Genomic DNA, 21864 nt, shown 5'->3' on the forward strand with positions numbered 1-21864 from the left:
GAACGTGCTGTAGTTTAAGGGACGACGTGGGAGCACGAGTTAGTTAGGGGAAATAGTTAGAAGGATGGCAGAGTTCAGCGGTGAGTGTGTTGAAAAGTTGTGAGGTGAGTACGTGTACATGTTGAGTGAGTGAGGCCAGTGGGTCTGTGTGTGTGGAGTGAATGGGGAATGCATGGTGCGATGAGTGATTGGGGGGAGGAGTGACTCCTGCCCAAGGGACCCCGGGGTCAGTATAAAGTGAGTCAGGGGGTTAGTCAAATTGAAAAATGGAGGTCGTTTTGCTGTTGGTGGGAAAGTAGGCTCGAGACCCATTTGGAGGGGTGCAGGAGCCCTGTTGACGGGCTTGGGAGCGTGGCTGCGAAAGGTGAGTATCGCTGAGTGGGTACCCCGGGCACCAGGCTAGTCGGCCGCGGTAGGCCAAGGGCCCATGGGGGGCCGGGATAGAGTAGTGGGCACGGGTGCGCCTGCTTGGTGCGGGGGCCCGGGGCGCCATTAGCCGCGTGGGCAGTGTTGTGGGCACGGGTGACCCTCGGAAAGGGGCCCGGGAGGCCGGCCTGCCCCGTGTGCGTTTCAGGGGAGGTGCCATGGGGGGCACTCCCCGGTGTTAGGGAGCTGGTAGGCTCGGAGGCAGTGTAGTGCCCGGGGGTGCCATAGCGGGAGAATCGGCAGAGGGTCGTGCCTGCCAAAGGGAGCTACGTGTCCCAGCCAGGAGACCGTGTGAGGGCACGGAGAGAAAATTGGGGGGCGAGGCCCGAAATTGTGAGGACACCAACACAGGCGACGGGAATCTGGGTTGTTAGAACCAATAGTTTAAGCGAGAGGCGCTTGTTGAAAGCCCCGGGGTAGTTTAACTGTTAAATGGATAGGGTAGATTAGGAGATGTACCCCTCCGCACCATCCATCCCCTCGCTCTCGTTGTGGGCCGCTGGACCCACTTTGGGTTAGATCGCCGAACTCTGGGGAGGCCATTCTGAGGCTTCGTTGGGCCTCGACACAGGACGTTAGCTCTCCCTTATTCCCCTCCGGGAAGGGAGCGTAGGGGTTGGGAGTAGGCTAGGTGACAGGATAGGTTAGCCGAACAAGGACGATAAAGGGGGTTAGGGGACGATTTATAGTGGGGAAGTAAAAATAAAAACAACAAAAAAATAAGTTGGGGCTAAATTGGGGTTTGACAAATTAAGGGAGTGGGTATGTACAGTGACAGGCAAAGGCGATAGGTGGGAGGGAGACGGGTAGGTAGGTCCGAGCCCGCCTTCCAAGTGGCCAGCACTACCGCACTCCCTCCACCAACTTTCACTGACGGCAAAAGCTGGCCAGCTTCATCTGCTGGCTGTGTTACTGCAAGGCCTGTGCCGGCCAGTTCATCTGCTGGCTGTTTTTCTTCGAGGCCTGTGCCGGCCTGGTTCTGCGGGCTGAGTTTGCCTGCAGCGGCCTTCTTCTGCGGGCTGTGTTTGCCTGCTGCCTTTGCCATGCCATGCCCACTGCCCCTGTTCACCAGCCCCCGTTCAATTTTTGCTTTGCCCCCCCTGTTCATTTCCATGTGCGCCAGGATCAAGGCAACAGTTTGCAAGCTGCAAGAACTGCCCTGTTGGCAGCTACAACACGGGCCTGCAGTGGCGGCCCGTGCACCGTGTTTGTGTCCATGCATCCATTCGTTGTGCTCATTGCGTGTGCCGCTTGAGCTGGCACGGAGACTACGTTTGTGCCGCCCATGCACCGTTGTGGTTCACTGCGTTCAGTTCAAAATGAAAGGCCTTGGACTGCGTGTGAGCAGCCAGCCACGTTCCCTGTCACCTGCATTGTTTTGAGCCAGAGACTGCATGCGGGCAGCCTGGCTCCCTGCTAACTGCTTCTCTTTGCAGAGTTCAGTGATCCTGGGCCATGGTTTAGTGTAAAATTTGTAAGTTAAGGTTAAGATGTACTGTAAATATGAGTGCGCCCCCCGGCATGTCTGTCTAGCGCCGGCAATTTTATTTAAGTCGTCCGTGTGAGTGAGTTTGTTTAGATAGTTACGCAGCCCTCAGGTTATTTATTTTGGGGACACGAATACCATGAATGTCGCACTCAGGGATCCGTAGGTAAAATGTACTAGGGGAAAACTACACATGATGGCACACGAAAATTTGACGACTCGGGACGAGTCTGTAAAAAGGGAAGGGGGTAGTGTTGTGGTTACCAGATTCGCAAACCACCATTCAGGTCCCTTAGGTGAGGTATCTCGGTAAGTACATGTGTAGTTAGGCCCGAACCCGTTGTCTAGTGGGAATACATGTCATTTATACGTGCTGCGACTCTTCAGGATAGCCGTTTTTCTTTTACTATCTTTATTTTGGACCAACCGCCATGATTACCACCACAACCACAACATCAACCACCAACCACAACACCGCTTCACCACAACCGCCACGACCTTCACGTCACACCTCGCAACCGTAGCATCGCCACCGTTCTTGCCCCGCTGTGGGTACCGGTGTTGGACTCGTGCAGGGCGCACGTTGAACAGCGTGTACAAAATCACGGATTTTGTGCTTCAAAAACGGATCAAAAACGACACACGCCCACTTTTTGCCGTCCAATCGGTGAGCAAGGGGCGATTTGGCCCCGCCTCCAGAACGATCGATATATGCAAATTTGTGGATCAAAAAGCCTTCACGCCCACTTTCTCGGGCCAATGGGGAGCGAGGTGAAAGGTCGAAGGGAGGGGGTCAAAGGCGAAGCTACGGGGGGATAAAAGGACGGTGTTCGTCAGTCAGAGTGTGTGGAAGTCTGGAGCCCGAAGCCTGCAGTAGCTGGAGAAGCTGAAGAGAGTCGCGAAGGGGAGAGTCGATCGGAGAGTCCAACGAGGAGAGCCCAAAGAGGAGTCCAGAGTCGGAGAGTCCAGAGGCGGAGAGGCGGCAGCGGCGAAGGCAGACGAGGGGGTGCTCGCGACGGTGCCGGGAGCTGCACGCCCGAGGAAGGCCGGCAGCGCGACCTGGCCGAGGTGGAGACGCACACCAGGGATAATAAAGATCCTCTATACCCCGAGCATCAGCAACCCCCTCCTGTTTCCCCCCGCGCTGAGATAGTGCGACCAAGGGGGCCCCTTTCCCACCCCCTGCCAGGCACTGTCCGCGAGGCCCGCGGAGTGAGGCGCCATCGCCGCTCCGCGTCTCATCACCAGACGGGTAGGCGCGACCCGGTCTCGGCCTCAGGCCCGCCTCATTCTTGGGGGTAATTCTTTTCCTTGGTTTTGGGAATGTGTTGTCGGCGCCGTCTGTGAAGTAGAATTGTATAAGTGTTGCCGTGTGCTCGGTAGTCGGTATTAGCTCTGCATTGTTTTCGCTTTTATATTTGCTTTTTGTGTAAATGGAATTGTGTTTTTTCTGTGTGCTTTTGGTGGAATTGTATTTGTGTGCTTCCCGTGTGCCGCGAATAAATGTGCTTTATTATTGAACTGTTCTCCCGCTTCGCTTCGTCTTTTTCTCTATTGAATCCCCATCTTGCTTCACGTAAAGGGTTGGTAGTGGGCTGAATACGCCCGATAATTAATCGAACCGTCGGGGTCGACGATAACACCGCTCGGTTATTCTGATAGTACGGAACGGGTCGCTTAAGTGGCCCGTGTCCGAAGTCGACCTGCGGCGAGGTGCGATCGCCCGGTCTACCCTCCGCGTGGGTACTTAGGTAGGTCGAATTTGGCGAGCAACCCTATCCCACGCGGGGGCTGATTGGCTCGATCGCGGTGAGACCGAAAGGTCCACCCGTGACTGGTTCCCGGCGTTAGTCCGAGAGGGTCACGACTGGATTGTCCGTCCGGTGGGCGACGTGCCGCGATTCGAGTTACGTGGCTGTTCGCACGCCGGCGGGCGCGAAATCCGTAACAATATATATATATATATATATATATATATATATATATATATATATATATATATATATATATATATATATACACATACACACACGAGAGCGTGCTGAAAAGTATTGCCTCCTATTCTTTTTCTCCAAACCAGGTAAAGATATATGAAAGAAACAAAGACAGCTACTAACCTCAATCTTTATTCCACCATTGTACATATTTAATCCTCAATATAATCACCACTGCGGTCCACACATTTCTGCCAATGTTCAAGAAGTTTTGTGATGCAGTCATGGTAGAACTGTGCATCCTGCTGAGTTAACCAGCTCTTCACAGCGGCCTTGATAGATATAGTCGTCAGGAAAAAAAATGTCCTCCATGTCAATGTGTTCTTAAAGTTTAGGGAAGACATGAAAATCTTTTGGAGCAAAGTCAGGGCAGGTGATCCTTTGTAGAAGTACTTCATTGACCATCTCTTACTCTCAGGATCGTAATGGTGCACCCAACTCTCATCTCCAGTCAGTCATCCCAACCCTCACTTCCAGCACTTCACACTTCACAGTACTGACAACATCGTGCTGCCCTCTACCATCTTGACTGACGTAGCCCTGAGACATCGAGTGTCAGAATCATGAAACTTCGCACCCAGTGATGGGAAGAACTCATGTGTGGACTGCACTTTGTTTCATTTGAATATCCTTTCTTGGTTTGGAGAAAACGAATAGGAGGCAATACTTTTCAACACATTACTTTTTTGTGTGTTGTTTATGTGGTTATTTGTTTGTTTCCTCATCGTGATAGTGGTGGTGGTGGGGTGTGTGTGTATGTACGTACACATACACATGTACACACCGTATTTTTCAGCCTATAAGGTGATGTGGAGTTCAAGTCGAATTGGCTAATTTTCCCATTTTTCTTTCCTTCATTCATAGATATCAATTTGGAGTGTAAGACGAAACAAGATTGTCACAGTATGCCATAATCTTTAGTCTTGGCACATCTCATGACAAAGGAAGGCATGGCATGATCACATGACTTCATACTAAAATTTGGCAATTGTCTCCATTTATTTATTTATTTATTTATTTGAGTATGCTTGAACTTTAACAATCAAAAACAGTCTGGCTGATCTCCACCAAATTTTGCATGCATGCTCAAGATACCTGGGGTCAGGTCAGGTCACGGGATTGAAATCCATCCCCTCACCCTCTCCGCGAGGGTGGAGAGATGATCAGATCATGAACCATTCCCTACACAGAGTATCTGTTCTGCCGAAGCAATTGTTTTGGCTATACGAGTCGGATGAGTCGCCGCTCCAACACACGAAGAAAGGCGAGGGATTTGGAAGTTAACACGGGTGCTGACCTACTATTTGCAAAGGACATCGTGGAATCTTTATCATCCACCAACTGTTTTTGTTTCACATGCAGCCTGAGGCTGCTGGTTGCATCATCTCTGAAAGCACGGATGTGCCGCTGATGCATTGCCCCTGCTACCAGTAAGCTGGTACTCATTTTCCCGACCTCCAAAGGATGACAGGCAGAGTCAACCCACCTGGTGTTATTTCAACGACACGACAGAGGCTCAAACTCAAGACTCTAAGATCTTAAATAAGCAACCTTCACCGTTAAGCCAACACCAAGCTTGACCACCAACTAAAGTCGGCAGACAGGATGCCCAGTTTACCATCCATCTGAGGGACGGCACACAAATTGATGAATTACCCTGCCTGTGAAACAATGGGATGATAGTTTATAGCTGGGTCAAGATTCAAACCCAGGCGAGACAGCTTAGAGATAAGTGTGCATACCTCTCGACCATCCTGCCAGCCCGTGGAGAGATGACTTTCAATTTTTCCCTTTACATGTGGAATCATGTAAGTGGTTTAACGTTTAACCACTGAAACTGACCCCTGCTGGAGGGAGGGTGCATCAACACCATATTTCGTTCCCGGAGCGAGCGTGTAGTACTTGTAGTTAAAACATGTTTTGTGCATTTTTGTGATGTCAATGTCAACATTATTTTGACAGCTAATGTGGTTGTATTATTCTGAATTGTGACTACTTGAAACAAAGCCATTTGGGATCATCTACATATGATGCAAGTAGAAAAAGAAACTTTAAAAAACATCATCTCTTTAGATGACTAGTTTTGAAACTTATGCACATTGGACAAAATGGGGTCGTCAACAAGGTCTATGCTTTATTGTGTACGTCTATGGATCTTGCACACAGGTTATCCAGCCTTCAAAAACCCTTGATAATAAGATGTACCTATTTTATAAAGATGGCAAAATTTCAATCCACTTCCTCTCTCCTCAACCCTCAATGGCCCATGGTCTCCAACAACCCCTGATTGTTAGGGTTAGGGCCTAACCCTCCGTTTACTCCTACAAATGTGCTCCTTTCCCTTTCCTTCCCTTTTCTTCTCTCTCCTTTCCAACTTTATCTTCAGTTTTAATCTTTCATCAATTTCTTCATCCCCCACCGTTTGCCCAAAGTTATATCGCCATAACTCTTTTACGTGGCTCCAGAATGAAACATCCCGAAGGACAACTCAAAATCACAACAGCAAAGACATAACCTCAATGCTCTGTCTCGGTCATGACACCCCTCCATAGGGTTTGACCTGTGACATGTATCTGTGTTTGGCATGTTTACGACATCATTCCACACTCCAAGCCAAAAACCCTCGGTGATCGAGCATTTTCCAGTTGTGCTCCGAGATTGTGGAATTTTCTGCCTTTTAAATTCCACACTGCCTCATCAGCTTTTTTTTCTTCTTAATTACTACCCTCGTTAGTGTCATTTATAATTTTCGACAAGCTTGGTGGTGGCTTAATGGTTAAGGCACTTGGCTTCAGATCCTGAGGTCCTGAGTTCAAGGCCCAACTCTGCCAAAATAACACCAGTTGGGTTGACTCAGCATGTCATCCTTCAAAGGTTGGCAAAATTATATTAGTAAGATGTCAAGGAAAAGTAAGCCACTCAAGTGTCCTGTGTCGGAGTGGCAACCCAACCAGGATCGTGCCCCCGAGCCAATGAAACTGCCTTGACAGCGATATGCATCTCATAGGCTCGTCCATCCAGAAGTTTCCATTCACTTTTTGTCTTTATATTTGGAAAGCACTTTGAGATTGCATTTAAAACGAAAAGTGCTACACTGCAGATTGAAACGGCGCTCGTCCGGATTTCGGATAATCCGGATAATCCCTTTGGGAGCTGCTGGCCTGGCGTGACCACATTGCGTCAGTTGCTACTTATCTGCTGAGCGATGTGGAGCTCTGAGGAGCTTTTTCCTTTTTTCTAACTTTCAGCGCCATATAAAGCGTTTAAAATGGGTCCAAAGAAAGGAAGGAGTGAAGGAAAAAGGAAACGTGTCTATAACCGTTGCGGACGAGTTAGGAATAACATAGAAAGTTGAAAGTGGCATGTCTGGAACAACGATCATAGAGAAGTTCGGCATATCGAAACAAACAGCGTCTGATATTTAATTTAAAAAAAAATAGACAAAGTGAAGCAGTTTGTTTTGAAATTTGACGTCAATACTTATAGTACCGTGTCAACACGAATGACCGAAACAGTCGAATGATATACAACTGGTATGTAAAGCAGCGTTCAAGTGGTGTTGGTGTTCGTGGCAATGAGCTGCAATCTTCCATCGAAAGACTCACTACACATTTAGCCATCTCAAGTTTTGCAAGCAGTGGGTGGTTGCGGCGTTTTTGGAAAAGGCACAACATGTTCAACAAGAAAATGTGTGGTGAGGCTCTAAATGGTGACACGGAAAGTGTGGAGCCATTCCAACAGAAACGGAACAGTGTTATGAGTGAACCAGTACTGAGTTTAGCCCAGGTGTACAATAATGATTTCTTGATGGGTTCTCCAATGTGGCTATGCGTGCTATGAACATTTAACGATGCTGAAGGAGGTCATAATATGTGAACAGTTGCAGAGATACACTCAACTGAATACTGCCTCCTTCTTTAAATGTACACCTCGTCCCCAATCAGTGTCTACACACAGCAGCGCGTGACTCGCAGACCCCTCAATTTCTTCTTGTCTGCTTTCTAGTTGCAGTGTTGGCAGTCTTTCTGATTATTATTTCGGCTGCAGCCCGTGGCTGCTGATTGCATCATTGCTGGGAGCGCAGCTGTGCCACTGATGCAGTGCCTCCTGTTCCCAGTAAGGTGGTACTGCACTAATTTTGCCGACCTCGGAAATGATGACCAGGATGCGTCAACCCACCTGGTGTTATTTGAGGTCATGACAGATGCTCACACTCAAGACCTTAAGACCTTTAGCCAGCCACCTTAACCGTTAAGGAATCTTTCCGATGTCAGTGTAATAACCCCTTGAGCCACCTTTGCAATTCTCAAGTGACCGAACAAAATGTGCGATTTGTGCGGAAAAACCTCGTTGGTGTAATGTTTTTTTTTTTCGTTTTTTTCCTTTAATTTCGGATAGTCCGGACTTTCGGCTGATGCGGACACCCCGTTTCTCCCAATTAGTCTGGAACAGTGAGGTTTCACTGCATAATATCTCAATGTTTTGACTTCTCCGGGTTGCAATCTCTCCGGTCTGAAAACACACGTTTGTATCTTCTGCAAAGGAAATATCATTTTTGTCGGTTTAAGCGCAAGTGCTCAAAATGATGCCAGCAATTCACATGTTAACAGAAATGCGATTAGAACACAAAACCACGACAATGGATTCCACATTATTCATCAAACACAAACAAATTGCACTTGTACTTTTAGAGATCATTTTTCCCCCTCTTTCCTTTCCTGAGTATATGGAGAGGTGAACGTTTACGAATCGTTTTTGTGAGGCTCACCTGGCTGTGCCTGGATGGGTTTGAAGGTAGAGGAGTAGCAGCCGAAACTCGAATCCTATCCAGGTGCCGCCTGGTGGCTCCGATGCTGCATTTGATCTGAAGATTATTAAATAAATTATCCAAATTTGAAGTGAAACCCCCCTTTTCAGCCTCTTTGAGGGGGCAGATTTAGATGGGGAGCACAACGCCATGAGACCTTACTGTTCCGATGTATCGCACCAAAATTGGTCCAGATGGGTCATGTAGTTCGTGAGGAAAATGTTTCAGTCAATATGAGGGATAAGGGGAGGGAGGCCGTGGCCGCTTTTCCAAGGAAGATGCGGCCATGGGGAGCACAACTTAAGGTTAAGGCATGGTCACGATGCCGTATGACCAGTTTGGTCTGGGTCCAGTTGTCGGTTTCTAAGAAGATTTTTAAAATGAAAGAACAATATTTGGGGTAACCCCCCCCCCCCTTTATCCATCTTTGAATTGGCATATCAGGATAGGGAGGACAAACCCATGAGACCTTACTGTAATGATGCATTGGACCAAATTTGGTTCATATCGCTCAGGTAGTTGTTGAGAAGATGTTTTAGTGTAAATGAGGGGAATGGGGAGGGGGCTCATTGCCCCCTTCTGGGGGAGATACAGCTATGAGGAGCACAACTTAAGGTGAGGGTATGGTCCCGATTCCACGTAGCGAGTTTGGTCTCGATATGTCTCGTGATTTCTGAGAAGATTTTTGAATAAAATACCAATATTTGGGGGAAAACCCCCCTTTTACTCCCTTTATAGGAGGTGCATCCATAGTGACATAATCACAAGATGGTAAGCACAACCCCATGAGACCTTGTTGTGCTAATGCAGTGTACCAAATTTGGTCCATATCGGTTGAGTAGTTTGTGAGAAGATGTTTTCATCAAATGTTAACAGATGTACGTACGTTTGGACCCCCCCCCTCCCCCCTCTTCTTCGGCATGCAGCTTCATGATGTTTTTAATAGACATATTTAATTCCCTGCTCTTCTCTCCAAAAAAAAGCTGCCTAAATCAACCAAGAAAAGCTACACAAGGTAAGTAAGCTCTTTGCAGTTTCAAACCCTACCGGGATTCGTCTACAGCCCTCTTTCGGGGGGTTATAAAGATCCTCGCCACCTGGCGATAATTCATTCGGAAAGAGCTGATTGTTTGTTCCCTCCAATTACGGGTGAGAGACGTGATTTGGTCTTGATAAGTATATCAGGAAGTCGCTCGACTTCCTGTGCCGGGATAGCAGACACACTCCGTAGGTTTAATACAAGACAAATCCTCGAAAACATCCACCCAAGATACAAACTTACAAACCTCGACAGCACCGACCAGTCTGGGGAGGATTTCACATCCAATAACGTCGATTAAACTTTTGGACAGCATCGCTTAGCTCCAAAAATGGCCGACCTAAGATAGCCCGTTTGTAACTCTTCGCTTTATTCTTCTCAGTCTTTTCAGACAGCCTAACTCGAAATTGGTTTAAGCTCAATAGTTGGTTCAAACACAAATCTACTGCATTTAATAGTGGGATGGTCCATGACCATGAAAACTTTTCACAACTTGAAAGGATTCCATGAAAAGTAGGCATAACAGCGTAACTACACGTTGGAATATGAAGGAGAACAGGGTGGACGAGACAACGCCCATCAATCAGCCTGGTGGGGGCGGGGCCACGGTGACATAATCACCAGAGAGCCAATCACACCTAATTGGGTGTGGTTAATGGCATAATATTACATAGTCAGACAATAACGACAACAGAAAACAACTTTTAAAGACAGGTGTGATTAACGGTGGAATATTACGTACAGTCTGATAACCATTGGTGCCAGAAGTACGATAATTAGAATTGTATAAATATGCTCCGGCCAGGTGTTGGCTTCGTGGTTCGGGTGGTGGTCCCGAGTTAAACTCCCGTCAGACGCTGAATTAACACCAGGTGGGTTTGACTCAGCCTGTCATCCTTCCGAGGTCGGCGAAATGAGCACCAGTGAACTGGTAATAGGGGCATTGCATCAGTGGTGCCCCCATACTCGGTGGCAGTGGCGATGCACTGTTGATCATCGCCAGTTGAAAGCATGAAATCATGCCACCACAATAAGTGGAAGTATAAAAATAATAATAATAATAATAAAATAAATACGCTAACTACCACAGGTATGACGGCACGTGCACAGAGTGCAGGAACCTTCTTCCATCCGTAGAGCTTGCAGGCAAACACGCATGCAGCTGGTTCTTCTTTACACGGATGTACCATGTCAACATCAATGCCCACCCCTCCTTGCATTCCATACATGTAACAATATTTTTGAAAGAATACATTTTCACAATAACCGCATGAGCTAGAAACGTGCAAGTTTAAACTGCGTTACATTAACAGGTCATGTTATCACAACCAAATTCCACCAATGCACAGACTATTTATTTATTTATTTATTTATTCATTCATGATCAGGCGTCGTAGTAGGAACAGCAGACATCACAAAAAGAGGAAAGCAGACCACATACCAAAAAAAAACAAAAAAATCTGGCGAATAACCATTTACACAATCATGAAAATCAAAGAAAGTGTTACTTACGTGAAACGCTCAGGCCAAAAACATCTTCGAATTCCTTCATCAGCCGCTTTAGCAGTGTGCTTTTACCAGCACCGGATGGGCCGCTAAGTACCACCGGACGAGGTTGGGACATGCCTGCAAGACAATGTTAGGAAATGGAAGCGTCAAACAAACATCGAATCAATATTTCTTTCACATCAACACAGAGTCGTTAACTTGTGCCCATCACACAATGAGGAAGAGATAAGGCAACAAGATCATCATTGCCTTTGTATTCAATTTACATGAAGCTAAGGCACAAAAGGTATTCAAATGGAGGAAAATGAAACTGACAGCCCATGACGCAAGAACAGCCCACGATGCTGCTTGCATTCGTCCAGAGGCAGGAAAAGCCAGGGCCCAATATCTGGCTCACATGCAATCCAAATTCACCAACCTCTCACCACTCTCCAAAGGCTGTCACATATTACCCTTCCATTCCTTCCCTGCTAAAGGACGGTGCCACAAGGTCATGTTCCCCACACTCTGGGCTGGTTCTCCTGCTTCCCACGGCACTCAAAAACAAGGCCTTTTGCACCATTGTAATCTAAAGACAGGAGGCAGATTCCCAATGACTGTCACTTTCCCACTGGTGGCTAGTTGGTGGGATATTTTACACAAACTTAAACCTGACATGGCTCCTCCTGCCATCACTTACCTCTGCCCTCCTCAAGGCACCCCAGGTCATGCACGTTTTTCAAACCATCACTTGTTCACCAAACCCAAATCCAGGCTGGTCTTTCAAGTCTGCTGCCCATCACTACGACATGTGCTCACCCAAGCACATCCACAATCTCTCCTATACACACTTATCCTTTCTCATTCAATTCCTTATCCAGGCTATTGTTACTTGTTTTGGGGTTATTTCCCCTTGTGCATGCCCAAAAACACACACACACACACCATTCCTTTCCTGTAGTAATTATCTACAGACTACTGTAGTAGGACCTGTTACCAACTGCAATATATGAGAGTACAACTCTCAGATATGACAGTTCTCACTGCAGCATTTTTGCCTGAGACACACACGCACACATACACACCTCCCCCATACCCTTTGGCAGTTTGTAACCTTCTACTCCTTTGTGGTTTAGCTGGGTTTTGTAATCATGTGTGTGTGCCTGTGTGCGTGTGTGCGTCCATCTGGGCTGTGTAACTTCTTTACCCTGTGAGCTTTTGTCATGAAATTTTCAACAAAGCTTATGAGAATATGGAGAAGCCAAATTAGTAATTTGGTCAAAAAGTCAATGTCACAACAAATCATCAATTTTCATCAAATTGACCTGAAATTTAAAGAATTTGCACATTGGATCAGTCAGTGAATTGGTTAAATCAAATTGTTTTTTTTGGAAGCCAATTGGTTTTTGGGTTTTTTTTGTACATCAAAAAGGTCAAGGTTGCATGAAATATAAATATGTCAGTGACCCAATATGACCCCATTCGAGTGTAACCTGTGTTCTGTCAAGCTTTATTATGAGAATATGGAGAACAAAGCTTTGTTGTAAGAATATGAAGAAGATAAGTTAAGAATTTGGTCAAAAGGTCAAAGGTACCATTTAGTAAAAGGAAGAAGTCGTCTCAATACAAAGAGGACAAGCGTTGCATTTTCAAATGCTTTCTCGTTACCTCCGGCACCAAAGGTGAAGAAGATTATGTTTTCACCCCTTTCTCTCTGTTTGTTTGTCTCTGTACAGGATATCTCAAAAAGTTGTGGACTGATCCAGATAACATTTTGTGGACACGTTCGTTGTCTGACAAGGATGAACTGATTAGATTTTGAGGAATATCCGGATCCGGATCCAGCTAGTAGAATTTTTTAAGTGATTCTTCACCATTGAGAGATCGGGCCAAAAACGATATGTCGCACGATATCTCAAAAATGTAATGGGCCTGATATGTTCCCGTGGATCAAGCATTGCGTGGCGGAGATATGCGCTCTACCGAGTACCCTTCTAGTTTTGGTTGTTTTGGTCATGTAACCTGGAACCTGCTTTTTGGGAGGACTCGAGCACATTTCCAGTTTCTTAGCTATTCATATAAACTAGGCAAGACGATTGCTTTCATAATACTTTTCAAACCGAAAACACTTCCACAGACAATGGACCTTCAGAGCAGGTACTCTGCTGGTAAACATAATTCAAGTTCAGATTGGAATATGAAGGGTGCTCGAGGGCCGTGGCGACACAATTGCCCAATGGCCAATCACACTCAAAAGTGTGTGGCTAAAGGTGTAATTTCTACACCCTGCATAATTCCATGCAAAACTACAAATATAGATTGTAGGAAAAACCTGCCTGGCCATACATTTGCAAATGACTGAAAAAGGTGTCTGCCAACTCAACAGATTGATCATGACGACGTGATGATGGAAATTGGAAAGCAGTTTTAAAATATTTGCCTGGTGCTCACAACGTCTATTTTCAAATAATAAAACAACAAACTACAAAAATAAATAAATAAATAAATTAGGTATAAAGTACACTACGTTGCACTTCTGTGAAATCTGCCACACGTACATTACTCAGAAATAAATTAAATAAGCAACATTTAAAATGTGGGCAATCTTGTAGAACGGTGACAACCAACTAACCATTTCATGGAAATGTCCATTTGTCAAAAGAATCCGAGGGTACAATCATGATTACACAGTGTACGCCAGTAGCCATAGATTGCACGTTGAGCGAGGGGTATGGCGATGCAAGCGGATGGATGAAGACGGCACGTGATATTCTCTTTGCAGCCTAAACAGATGTTACAAAAGGTGTGAGCATTGAGTACGAGCTCCCACGACATTGATGCAGTTTGAATATCACGGTGGAACGCTTTCAATCATATTACAAATGATGTTTTGTGGAATCCTATATTCCATCGTTCAGTCAGTGCCGGTCCGAGTTCACTCAAAAACGTAGAATGTTCGGCCGTTGATGAACATCAAGCCCTCGTACGTCCGAAACACTTTCTCCTGCATAAACATCCCGGCTCGAGCAATCGAGGCAGCTGTCAGTTGCCTATACACCGCCGAAATAAAGGTATGCATCAGAAGAACGTATTGCATGCTTGGAACAAGATCGCCCATAGGGCGGCTTCTCTGCTCGTAGATCCAAATTGAGTGTTGGCACCTCAAGTCAAGAAATAGAACAACACTCGGTAGAGCGCATACATCGGACAAGCTGAACAGTTGATGTTTTGCATCTTACTAATAAGCCGAATCTGGATCTGGACCTAAATCAAAATCAAAATCAAATCGGCTTGTTCTTGTTACCTAACCAACTCATCCACAGTTTTTTGAGATATCATGCTATATATAATTTTTGTCACGATCTCTCAATGGTGAAGAATCGTTTTTAAAAAATTCTAGTATCTGTATCCAGTCCAAAATCTTCACCAAAATCTCATCAATTCGACCTTGTCACACACCCAACCTGTCCACAAAATTTCGTACAAATCCTTCCTTGACTTTTTGAGATATCCTGCTCAGAGACAAACAGACAAACAAACAGACAGGGGTGAAAACATAACCTCCATCCACCTTCGGTGGTGGAATAAAGAATAGTCAGCCACCCCATGGCGTTTTCAGATGTCGAAAGCCACCAAACAATGGCAACAAAACTTGATTACTGAGCAAGCCAGCATGTGAATGATTCAATCCAACACTAAATTTAAAGGGCAAGTGCCTTTGGGGACATACAAACTTCAGTCACAACGAAATAAAAGAGACATCAAAGAAAGCTTTAAAATTCCAAGCACAATGTAAGAAATGTTTGCTCCTTAAGAAAAAAAACATTAATAATAATAACCAAGAAAAAGATATAGCTTGCACTCAATTTAGTATTAAACCTCAACAATCAAACGAATAGACAAGAAACAAACACTTAAAGCAAATGCTTAAAGAAACGAGGCACTATGGCAGAGCCCAGGGATATCATCAACAATTTATGAAAGGAAATGTCATGGGAACAAATGCAAAGAAGCACAAATCATTGTATAAAAAATATATATATATATATATATATATATATATATATATATATATATATATATATATATATATATATATATACACAAGGTTCAGACAACTGTACAGGTAAGGTGGAAGTCAGGGCAGTAATCAAGCTTCGGAACGAATAAAAAAAACCTCTATACTTAATCGAATTAGTTTTGGGAATTCTAATGTATGAAGGAATACAAAAATGACAATATTTTTACATTTTTTTCTCTTTTTGAACAAACTCTATTTAATCCATTGTTATTGCTCAAAATAAGCACAAGGTATTGATTTTTCAAAGAAGCAAATGAATAAAAAAAAACTTAAATTTATGTCTCCATTTAAAAAAAAAAAAAAAAAACAATCTTCTACCTAAAATTATCACAAAGCATATAACACTAAAGGTTATACTTCACCTGTGTTAATCCCCCACCGAGAGAAAGAAATTTCAGAAAAAGCTTCGGGTTTCAAGATGGTTGTGAATGCGGCCGGGGTTGTTCCGGGTGCTGGGGATATAATCCTCTGGGACTTCATAATTGTGATCCGCCCTCTCGTTATGATCCACGTCACAGCAGGTTCATCTCCTGGGTTAGTTCAATGAACCACAATAGAAAGCTTACCGAATACCCCTGACATTCACAATTTAATGCTTCCCCCTTTTTCTGCTTGATAACAACTCTTCTCAAAGGTTAAAATTCATGCCACAGGCTGCGTGCTTGCAAAAAAAATTTCAGCTCAAAAACTATTTCACCTTCCATTCTATTAATCTCCCATCAACCAACCACCTGTTTTTACACAATTTCACGACGTATGAAGATACTATTCCAGACACTCAAAACATCATCCCCATCATGACGAAAATTGGCCGTTTCATCCCCCTTGTGACAAAATTGTAGACAAGAGAAGGCATGACAGAGAACTACCAAAAACATTCTCAGAAAATGCCATTCGATGCTCGAAGCCATATTCACTAATATACCTCAACAAAGCTGAAGGGATGTCGAAGCAAAATGTCCATCATGGCAAGAAGACCCCGATAATTTCACCATGACGTGACAAATACCATATTTACAACTTAACACCTCACCCACCAGTAAGATCAGAAACTGATCAAACTTGAAACAATCGAGTGTCAACATTTGTACGGGCTCTAAGTGGTTTTTTTTACCAAATCAGGTTCCAACTGATCAAATTGAGAGCATTAACTCACATTGTCGGCAAATGATCTTCGAAAGGATCGAGTTATGTGGCCCGCAGTCCTCAAAAAGACAGGTTTGCTTTTAAATTCTTTGGCTATTCTGTAGTAGCTCAATTTTAGAGGATTTAATTAACATAAAGTGCTTTCTCTCCAAGTTAAGAGAATTATTTTACTACCAATACGAGAATGGCACTTGAAAGAGCGCATGCCTCCGCCAGGCTGAAACAGTTCACATTTTGTATCCTACTGAGAGGCCGGGTATGGATCCGGAGCTAAACCAAAATCTAATCGGCTTGAACTTGTCACCAAACCAACTCGTCCACAAAGTTTTGTCACAACTCGTCCACAACCTTTTGAAATATCATGCTATGTATCATTTTTGGCCCCATCTCTCAATGGTGAAGAAAAATTCCATGATCCAAAGCCGGATCCGGATCTTCACCAAAATCTAATCAATTCGGCCTTGTCGCATACCCAACCTGTCCACAAAATTTTGTCCGAATCCGTCCACAACCTTTTATCATTTCCTTTATCATGTCCAACTGTTGCCCCACGGGTCAGTTCATGGCCTTTTTATCCTGTCACCTTACTCTTCGACAAGCCTCCATCTTGAATAGAAAGACATGATTTGACATCGCGACATCGACCGATATGCCTCCACCCACATTATTACATCATTATACATACTTGTACCTAGTTTGATTTAAATCCCGTCAGTTGTTCTCAAGTATCACATTTTTACCTGACATGACCTCTGACCTTTTGATGCCAAAATCTAATCAGTTCATCTTTACATCATTATACATACTTGTGTATTACATCATTATACATACTACATAACAGTGACCAAGAATGGTAGGTCAGACGCAGAGGTGCGGAGGAGGATTCAGGTCGGTGTGAATGCATGGAGGAGGGTGAAGGGATTAATCGCGGATAGAACGAGAAAGTAGAATTTGTTGCATTTGATCTCAACACACTGTTGCGTTTGATCTCAATTAAAGGTCACATGAAAAGGTAAAGGTCATTTGAGAGAGCGAGAGAGACAGAGAGCGAAAAGACAGATCAGTAGAAGAGAGGCAACATCACATGCTTCAATCTAACTCAAGTTATGGTCTGCAAAATTATTTTCAGAGCACATGACCTTTAACCTGGTCAATCAAAAATTAAATTAGTTCATCTTTGTCGTACAGTCCATAAGTGTCAGGCATGGTTGAAATCCTTTGAGTGGTTCATAAGATATTGCAGTAACACAGATTTTCAATTAAAGGGCACTTGACCTAAGGCCTTGGACATTTTGAACCTAAAATTTAATCAGTTCATCTTTGTATTACAGTCCAAAGCTATGCCAAGTTTTGTCAAAATGCCTTCAGTGTTTCACAAGTTATCGCGGAAACAAAAATTTATCATGGATGGACGACCGACCCGAAAACATAATGCCTCCGACGGCAGAGGGATACAAATATCAAGGAAACTGAAAGGGAAAGTTCTGTGTCTTGGGTAACGCAAGCCTTGCTGATTGCAAGTTACATAAAAAAATATTTAATTTTAAGGTTCAGGTTTCATTGGCAAAAACCCCCCCAAAAATATTTATCTGGGTAAGTAGTGAATAATAATACTACCATTCCTTTCGTGTTGTAAAGGCACATCGGGCTGGCGAGGCAGTTTCATTGGCAAAGAGTACCAGTTGTGGATGGGTCGCCACTCCGACGCAGGTTACCCAGGATGGTTATTACCCCAGTACACTGGTACTCATTTCGCTGATTTCGTAAGGATGACAGGCTGAGTCAACCCCACCTCGTGTTAATGCAATGGTGGACAGGGGATAAACTCAGGACCCTAGGGTCTCAAGCCAGCCACCTTTACAGCCAAGCCAACACCAGGCTTTGGTAAGTTGTTAGGGATGTTGTATTTAGTTAAAATAGTAGATTCCAAAGGCAAAATTCAACTTTTTTTACATTCAATGGCAATATGCATAACACCCACAAACTAAAAACAGAACGTTCATCCATTTTGGCATTGTTGTTGTTGCGAAGTGCGTAAACGAGTTCACGGGGCACAATGCAAGTTCTTCGTTACAGTGTTGTGCATGGGTGTGCTGGACACATTGATCAGTCTCCTGATACGTGACGTCAAACAGAACAAGCAACATACCATGCACACGCGCTGCTTGTTAAGTGGTTCAGTGGGCGGAAGGGAAGGAAAGTTCTTCTTACGGATGTTGCACCTGTTTGATACAGAATCGCAGCACAGGAACACCAGCCTCCCAGAACCCATTACTGCCAGTGCATAATTATAATTATTATTATTATTATTATTATATGAGAGTAATAGAAAGGGGGCGTATTGGAGGTGATGCTGGGAAGGGTCTATAACCATCCGTGTGCTCGGCTTGGATGATCCAAACGTTCAAAGTAGGATCCCAAAAAGAAGGCACTGATTGGTGGAAAATTGTGCACAGCAGGATTGTTAAACATTTTGGACTTCAAAACGAGCCCCTTCCCTCCCAACTCAAATGGGAATGGCATGTCTGACAAAGAAACATTTAACCTCAATATTTTACAGAAACAACAGCAAACAACATTTTTGAAAATAACTGTTTCGGCGTTAAATTTTCATTTGGTTCAGTCGATTGTAATATATTTAATCTTTCAGAGAGAGGTCAAAATAAATTATATATATATATATATATATATATATATATATATATATATATATATATATATATATATATATATATATATATATATATCATTCTTCCCACTCTCATCTCCTTTTCTTATTACTTCCTTAATTGAAAGTTAACTCAAATCTTTTGAAAGCCAAGCGAGTGCAAGAAGAGGGAAAGTGAGAAAAACAAAAAGGGGGGAGCGAGCCCGCTGGGGCGCAAGAGTGGCAAAGCACTGCCATTCCACAAAGAAATGTCAACGGTAAAAGGGGAGGTTAGTCTTCTTCTTGTGTACGGCGGCTTGGCTGTCAGGTCGCTATCATTTTGTTGAGGCACAGCTATGCCACTGATGCTGTGCCCCTATACCAGTACACTGATACAAATATGTCTCCCTAGGACATTGCAAGCACGTTCAATCGGACGTGAATGTCGAGATCGTGACGGCGAGTCTGTGTCAGTGATCTGGTGCTTATGAAGTGCAGCGCCAAAACGTGCTGTGTGGATGGCCATTGCTCTCCAACAGACCCCAGCACGCCCATCAATGAAGTCAAAAATTTTGATGACAACAACATGACATGTTTCACCCTGTAGTTGTGTCACCCGTTTACTTGTGCCGCTTTCGATGGCACTGCGTGAAAGGGATTATTATTTTTATTATTATTTTGTATGCAGCCTGTGGTTGCTGGTTGCATTGTTGGTGAGAGTGCTGATGCAGTGCCCCGTTTCCAGGAAGCTGGTACTCATTTTGCTGACCTCAGAAGGATGACAGGCTGAGTCAACCCACCTGGTGTTATTTAACAGTGAAAAAACAAAACAAAACAGTGGCTCAAAGTCAAGACTCTAAGATCTTAAAGCAGCCACCTTTCCCCGTCAAGCCAACACCAATCTGTTAAAAGGACACCGAGCAGTGATCCTCTGGACCTCATTCTCCCGGCACGATAAGGCTGTTCTGAACCGTCTGGGTTCAAATGTATTCGCCAATCGCTCTTGGCGGGTCTCTCTGGAGAGGATGCTGCTGTTCACGAGGGTGACCATCCCAACGACATGATCATTCTTCAACAGACTTGGAACACACGGACGGTGGGTTTTCACGATCGCTCAGTCCAGGTGACAATTTACTCCACGGTTTTCAAAGTTGTTGCTCAATTCTTCTTTCGTAAGGAGTTCGAGAAGAGCATGGACAAGTTCTGGGGGAAATGCCACGCCTTTTAGTCCTGAAGTCACCCTTTAACACCGTTAGTGAGTGATGGATTTTAACGGTTATTGGAGTATTATATCGTTGCCCACATCCAGGGAGATTGCAGCAACGATAACACAAATTTGAAGTTGTTTTCCCCTCTTCTTGGATGATTCACGTGACAGTACAAATGATTCCACGTGCTCTCCCCATTTGCAATGTGACAGGCTTCTTCTTCTTCTTCTTCTTCTTCTTCTTCTTCTTCTTCTTCGAAACACAGTTTGACAACACGTCTTCACTGACATTTCATTCGTTCCTCTCGATTCTTCATCGAGTCATTCGTGCACGTCACGGGTCAAGATATAATTACGAAATTTGGTATACACATATCAAGCAAGTGGTGAACTGGTGCCTTTTGATATTTCCTTATTGATAGGTCACATGGTTTGGTCAATAAATATATATTTATACCAATCACACGGCCTTTCCTTTCACAGATTAAAGATTATTGATACAATCGAGAATATAAAACACGTTTTAATCAGCAATATGAAACGTCATGGTTTTTCAAATTAAAAATTTTTTTGTGAATAATTCGATGTCGGCATACCTATACACCGCCCAGTCACAAATAGTGTAATTAGCCGCGAATGTGACCGTATTGACAAAACGTCACGCTCTTTCAACGATAACGGATCCTGCCACTGAGTCCGGGGCGCGGTGAAGGCCGCGATGTATTAAACAAAATACAAAGACAGTCACCGTCGACCATGCTGGTCAAAATTACAACCGCAACTCCGAGACGTCATCGTCTCAACGAGGCTCTCCGTACCTGCCCATCTGAAGAACGAGTGAAGTAAACGCGACATGTCGCCGGTTTCGTTTTCGCGTGGCGCCTCAGCAAGGATAGGGTTCAACTCGGGCATAGCAATCTCACTCGCTCCACACGGTCAGTCATGCCACAAAAGTGCAAGACTTCCTAATTCCTCCCTCGATATCATTGGCTACTCATTCACCCTACAACCCTCCACCAATCATTCATTCTCTTACTCATTCACCCAACAACCCCTCCACCAATCATTCATTCACCCTACATCCGTCCTTGCTTGTCACTCGTCGAGACTCTCGAGTGCAAGTTCAATTCGTCGTCTGAAGGAACGGGACTCCCAAGTCTGCTCTCGTGTGAATCGGTGGCCGTGTCTGAAGAAAATACTAATGGACGATGCCAACACAAAATCATATCGCCATTAGTTTACAGGAAGCGATGCTAGTTTGTCCGTCGTCACTGCGCTGATAGGTATATACGTGTATTCATCTGGTGGTGTTGGTACTTCAATTGATGGTTTGCCCAGTGGATGTACCTCCAGTGCTGACTTGAACTGGTTGAGCGTTTTTTTTGTTTTTTTTTTGCGTTGACTGCTCTTTCAGGTAGCGAGTTCCAGTTGTTGATGCTTCTGACTGGGAAGGGTGTGTGCTGGCCCCCCACACTTTTCAGCACTTTGAATGGACTGGATTCTGGGGAGGATATCGGAGAGATCAAGCTGCGGTGCGTCGTTT

General features: G+C 44.5%; 1 protein-coding gene across 3 annotated transcripts in view; it reads right to left on the reverse strand.

Annotated features, from left to right (window-relative positions):
• GUK1 (guanylate kinase 1) overlaps positions 1–21344 on the reverse strand; it is a 46701-nt gene extending 25357 nt beyond the window's left edge. Inside the window, exons 1-3 of one of the 3 annotated variants that reach the window (XM_085873565.1) lie at positions 21140–21331; positions 18617–18689; positions 11265–11378 (exon numbers count right to left, since the gene is read on the reverse strand). In XM_085873565.1, coding sequence (XP_085729691.1) covers positions 11265–11376 — 112 coding nt within the window. In that variant the 5' untranslated portion in view covers positions 11377–11378; positions 18617–18689; positions 21140–21331. Of the gene's footprint in view, positions 1–11264; positions 11379–15683; positions 15852–18616; positions 18690–21139 lie in introns of those variants that run through there. The other 2 variants (XM_085873564.1, XM_085873563.1) reach the window with 2 other exon arrangements.
• Positions 21345–21864: the final 520 nt, after the last annotated feature.

Source organism: Eptatretus burgeri, chromosome 3 (assembly GCF_056783735.1).
Source record: "Eptatretus burgeri isolate ZD-2024b chromosome 3, Ebu_testis_v1, whole genome shotgun sequence".
NCBI lineage: Eukaryota > Metazoa > Chordata > Myxini > Myxiniformes > Myxinidae > Eptatretus > Eptatretus burgeri.